The 6,380-nt window shown below is 36.3% G+C and overlaps 1 protein-coding gene across 2 annotated transcripts in view; it reads left to right on the plus strand.

Moving 5' to 3' along the window:
• The first annotated feature begins 428 nt into the window (after nucleotides 1–428).
• The window catches only part of LOC106871780 (uncharacterized oxidoreductase YjmC), a 30,700-nt gene continuing 24,748 nt past the window's right edge, over nucleotides 429–6,380 (plus strand). Inside the window, exon 1 of one of the 2 annotated variants that reach the window (XM_014918423.2) lies at nucleotides 429–856. In XM_014918423.2, the coding sequence (XP_014773909.1) occupies nucleotides 688–856 (169 nt within the window). In that variant the 5' untranslated portion in view covers nucleotides 429–687. The remainder of the gene's footprint in view (nucleotides 857–6,380) is intronic. The other variant, XM_014918422.2, reaches the window with a different exon arrangement.

Here is a 6,380-nt window from a genome sequence, read left to right on the forward strand (position 1 = left end):
ATATAAGTTGACATACATCGACATTTAGTTGATCCCGTTTTGATAGGAAGGTGGTTACCTTTTTTACGTACATGCACAACAGATACTCTCAAGCAACAGAGAAAAAAAAAATGAGTTTTTGTGTTTTTTAATGAATCTCTAAGTTTCTGCTTCACTGAAGTAAATTCCTATAAAGAAGAGTTATATTAAATGTCTCTCGGGTACGAGGTGTAAGCGATCTCCCTCTCTTTAATCTCCCTCTCTTTAATCTCCCTCTCTTTTTTTTTCTTCATCTAAAACATGATTGGTGGTTGACAAAACGATTGTGAATGAATACATGAATTAGTATATAAATATAAAGAAAACACTTTTATAAAAATAGCATATTGTTATCGAAACTAAGCATAAATAGAAATTTAGTAATTCACATCACGTGTCAATTGTATGCTCAACAATTCTAACCGCTAAATAACCTATAGGCCGGCGAACAAGATTTAACAACGATGCTTTTGAAAGTAAACTTTCAATTGGAAAGATTATGACTTTTTTTTGACAAGCGGAGTGCAAAAGGGGGAGGTTAAGATAAGATAAACGTGAGTGGTAGTTGAAGGCAATTAAATGAAAAATATAAAGAAACGCATATGTGTTAGCCCAATCCCCCAAATCTAGGTCGTTTTTGCTCCGATAGACGAAGTTTTGTTAGAAATCATGGCAGCAGCAGCTAAATTCGTGGTAGTCAGCACCGAAGAATTGTTTTCGTTTGTTGTGCGATGTATTGAGAAAGTTGGAGGTAAATCTTCACATGCTGAAGCATTAGCAGAATTATTAGTTGCCGCAGACAAACGTGGACATTTTAGTCATGGGCTGAATAGACTTGGTGAGTTTATTTCTTGATGTTTTCTTTTCTTCTTTTATAATTTCATTTCTAGTCCATACACTATTATTGTTAAACGAATCACACCAATCGGTAATTGTTACGATCGAGCGGCATTCCTATACAATAGAGTCGGAAATTACCTAGTGCGTAAAATACTGCAGTTTTTTTTCAGATTTATGTTATAGACATATGAAACTATGATTCTTTAAAAATATACATAGCATAAATCTGCTGAAAATCTGCAAAAGGATGGAGCAGTCCACGCTTTACCGTTTTTTCATGGTAGATTTGTAGTGTACAAATATGAAATTACTATTTTTAGTGCACGCGATCATTGTTGACTTTATTCTGTTGAAACGAAGTCGCTTCTACGGTGTTGTTCTAATCACGCACAACTTACACCCTACCGTCGTAAATATGCATAGGACAGATTACACAATGCAGTTCTAGATATTCTTCAATAAACGAGATAGTCACTACTGGAATATCTATAGCAGTAGGACTGCTCGCTGTCATATTGTTGAATGCATTTGCTTCAGGTTATTATATTATACACTCACAAACTTGGTACTGATTAAGAATTCTGTACGAATAGCTACCGTAAAAGTGCACGTATAATATATACTGAAAGCTCGATTACTACTACTAGTACTACTACTACTACTAAATTTAAGACTAGTCGATCACTACTACTAAATTTATCGACTCCGAAGGGATGAAAGCAAAGTCGACCTCGGCGGAATTTGAACTCAGAATGTAACGACAGGTGAAGTACGACATGCTAGCGATTCTGCCTGCTCGCCGCCCTACAAAGTGAACGTATAATATAATACCATATAATATGCGCCTCGATTTTATAGCCTAATTGTCTGAGTGGGTGGGAAAAATAACTTATGTTATACCATGTATTATGTCACACTTAATTTTAATCTTGATAGTGGCGAAAGAAGGACGTGTTATTCGTGGGAGTTTTACGGTATATCGTACATAACATGCAACCTAGGGAATTTTGTGGAAAGGGAAACGAGTGAGTGAATGGATAATTTAAATCCATTGCAAGGACAGCGACGTGTACACCAAGGGAAATTACTCTACAGCTCTCTCTCTCTGTCTCCAGGATATGTGTTTGTTGCGTAAAGTTGTTCAGAGTTACCTAACTTGAAAAGTATTTCAAACAACGGGTCACAGACGGAGCATCTGTGTAGCCGTATTATTTACAAGACCCCCTCCCCCTCCAACTTCTTAACCTTCAAATTAAAGCCAACTGTAACAAAACTCGGTTAACGGATTCGCTAAAAGCGGGATTGTCATCGCTAAACAGTCCGGAACTCAACAACGTTAAACAGATGTCACATTATATTTTTAATTGCGACATTCAGTGACTCCAAATCGACCCCAGGACTTATTCTCTGTAAGCCTAGTACTTATTATATCGGTTCGTTTTGCCGAACCGCTAAGTTACGGGGACGTAAACACACCACCATCGGTTGTCAAGCGATGTTGGGGTGGGGGGGTCAAACACAGACACACACACACACACATATATACATATATACGATAGGCTTCTTTCAGTTTCCGTCTTCGAAATCTACTCACAATACTTTGGTCAGCCCGAGGCTATAGCAGAAGGCACTTGCCCAAGGTGCCACGCAGTGGGACTGAACCCAGAACCATGTGGTTGGGAGACAAGCTACTTACCACACAGCCACGCCTGTTTTTAAAATAACAAAGGCCAGGGATGAAGACACTTATCCATGTTTCCCACCAAATTTTTTTAAAACGTGAATATTAAAAGCTATATATTTTTTAACACACGCACGAAGTTTGTGGGTTAATCTCTAGTTTAAAACCCAATCACAAAAATGAAAAAAAAAAAATAGTGTAATAGGTGTTAAATAATAGGTAAATTTTTACCAAATAATGTGTAATAAACGAATAGGAAAAAAAAAATTGCACGCTGAAGAACGTGCATTTCTTTTTTTTAATATTCGTTAACTACATATTATTTAACACCTATTACACTATTTTTTATTTCATTTTTGTAACCTAAAGATTAACCAGTTTTCATTTGGACTGTAAAGAGTGCAATACGAAATCACTCTAGTTCATTATATTTTTCTTTGAATCCTTTCATAAAGACCAAGTCTAGTTTTGTCATAATCACTGAATAAGTTTAGAAAACTAATCAGTTACCACCTTCGTGGATCAAAAAGAATTGTTTACTGTAGCTGGAATATTCAGTAATCGCCGATATCACAGGTCACTAGAATATTGCCCACATAATTAACAAAACCTGACCAATCATGATTTTGTGTCGAATAGGCTCCTACAATGATTTTTTTTTTCTTTTGGCGCGCTTTCTTCTGAGCCTATTGTCTAGTATAAATTCAGTACATTGTGACTACTAGACTAAGAGCTTTGGGCTGTGACAGAGAGAGCATTAACAGACACACACACACACACACACATTGACACATCCACAGAAATAGCTGACAGCACTAAGGCAGTGAACAGTCAGATGATGAACAACACTAGAAATCAGCAGTGAGCAATCACTAACCACACTTTATCTGCTGCTACAACTACACCAAACACAAAAAGTCCCTTGATGTTTTGTCATTCATAGTAACAACAACTATTATTTCTTGTGTACACAATAACTTGTTGTTTATCAAAATCACAACAGACTCCAGTGTTCCTTTCCATTACATTGCTTTAAAGTCCATCATTTCAAAAACGTTGGAGAGAGTTGAAAATAAGAGAGAAAAGAAACATTTCACAGAATCAGAAGAGATTGTCACAGTTGTGTTATTTGCAGGGTAAGTTTCTCATCCATGGGAAATGTGAGACGGTGTGGTGAACAAACTGTCGTCTAAATTATGCAAAAAAGAAAGCAACTGACATCTCATTTTAACAGATCTATTTACCAGCATTACACAAAAAAAAAATATCTTGAAATATTAGAGTAAATTTATTCAATAAAATCACCATTCGCTTCAACCACAGCCTACAGACAACTTCGGAATCTTCTGCAGCTCTTCTGGATGGTCTCCATGTTTAAGTTGGTGAATACTGCCATAATCCTTGCCTTCAGTTCATCTTTGATCTTTACTTGAGTACAAATATGATATGGAGTTAACTCATGATACATGCTTAGGACTGGCTCACTGGCACAGTACATTTCATATATCATCATCATCATCATTTAGCACCCATTTTCCATGCTGGTGTGGGTTGGATGATTTGAACAAAGCTGGTAAGCTGGAGGGCTGCACTAAGTTGTCTATTTTGGCATAATTTCTATGGCTAGATGCACTTACGAACCCAACCACTCCACAGAGTGTACTTGGTGCTTTTTATATGGTGCCCTTTTCTTGTGGTGCCAGCAAAAGTGCCCTTTTATGTGGTGCTGACATGTGTGCTATTTTACAAGGTACCAGCATTGGTGCTTTTTAAGTTGCACCAACACGGGTCCTTTTTACATGGCACCAGCACATAGATTTATGTGTGTATAAGCTCAGGGATGGCTTAGTGGTAAGAAGTTTCCTTCTCAACCATATGGTTCTAGTTTCAGTCCCATGCATGACATCTTGAGCAGATGTCATCTACTATAGACCTGGGCTGACCGAAGCCTTGTGAATGGACTTGGTAGATGACAACTGAAAGAAGCCAGTGGTATGTATAAATATATATTTTTATATATATATTTGTGTTTGTGTTTGTCTCCCATTACTGTTTGACAACTGGTGTTTGTTTACTTTCCAGTAACTTAGCAGTTCTTCTAGAAAGACTGATAAAATAAGTGCCAATCTTAAAATGGAGAGCAAGAAAAAAGAGTACTGGGGTTGATTTGTTCAATTAACCCTTTCAAAGCAGTACCTTGATGTGACTGCAATCCAGTGATTAAAACTAGTAAAAGATAAAAATGTATACATATATATATAATATACATGAGGGAGTACTGAAAAGTTCCTGGCTTTAAGAGTATTGTGAAAGGCCTGGGTGAAGGCCCAACTTTCTGAGTTCTATTACAGAACTTAGAAAAACTGAAGCATGACTGCAATAAGTGTGAATCTGAGAAGGGTATACATTGAATAAAATCATAATTAACTGATCCTCATGTATTTTCTTTTACCCAAAGCCAGGAATTTTTCAGCATGCCCCCTCATATATAATATGTATGTATATGTATATACAAAACTAGAGCACAGGTCGCATAACAGCCTCAGTCATGAATATTCAATGTAATTTGTGTATTGTATGATCACTGTATGGTGAATATTCTAGTTTTGTAAAAAAATGTGATTCAAAACAATAAAAAAACTTTGTGATGTTAGATTTAGTTGCTAGACTGGTTAGGGTGAGCTGCTAGATTAAGACTTTTCTAAATGTATGTTGGGAACAGCCATAAACACTCGCTCATGGTTGCAATATTACCAGGTTCCATAATTTAGTTAGACTTCAGCAACAAAAGACATTCTCAGTTACATAATGCTTGTGTATCCAGCAACATAAAGAAGGTGTAAAGTAAAAAAAAAAGCAACCAGATTGGTAGCTGTTGATAGGTCAAATAACAATGGGAATTGTAAAAAAAAACCACTCCATGAACAATGAGAGTAATAAATGTTGGCAACTAAAATTCAATTAAAAAAAAATGTTTGAGAAATATATTTGTTTAAAAACTTTATCTTTTTAATACTTTCCTGCCAGTAGTAAAGTGGTTTAAGGTGGCGAGCTGGCAGAAACGTTAGCATGCCAGGCGAAATGCTTAGCGGTATTTCGTCTGCCGTTACGTTCTGAGTTCAAATTCCGCCGTGGTCGACTTTGCCTTTCATCTTTTCGGGGTCGATTAAATAGGTACCAGTTACGCACTGGGGTCGATGTAATCGACTTAATCCGTTTGTCTGTCCTTGCTTGTCCCCTTGTGGGCAGTAAAGTAATAAGTAAAGTGTTCATATTTATATTAAAAAAGATGAAAATCTCATGCTAACATAAGTGATACATTGAGACATCAGTTAATCAACACGAGCATAGTTGTCTTTACCGTTGTTGTCATTATTGTTGTTGTCATCATCATAATCATCATCATCAACACCGTCATCATGTCCACTTTCCTATGCTCACACACTTTCAGGGAAATTTGCCAAGGTGGATATTCTATAGCCAGACACCCTTCCTGTAATCAACCCTCACCTGTTTCAAGTAAAGTAATATTCTCCAATGACCAAACATGTTTTCACCTAAGATTAGAAACGAAGGACTATTTGCATGACAGTGACACTCATTTACAATGATCACATGATGTGTATCAAGGCAAAGAGTGTAACTAGCACACACACATACACACACACACCACCTGTTCTGGCATTGTGATTATATATATATATATATATATATATATATATATATTAATAAAATACAGGGTAGCAAAAAAAATTTTTTAGAAATTTTATTTACCACCAGTGGTCTAGCGAGGGTAAAAAACAGTCATATATATATATATATATATATATGTATATACATG

Source organism: Octopus bimaculoides, chromosome 4 (assembly GCF_001194135.2).
Source record: "Octopus bimaculoides isolate UCB-OBI-ISO-001 chromosome 4, ASM119413v2, whole genome shotgun sequence".
Lineage (NCBI taxonomy): Eukaryota > Metazoa > Mollusca > Cephalopoda > Octopoda > Octopodidae > Octopus > Octopus bimaculoides.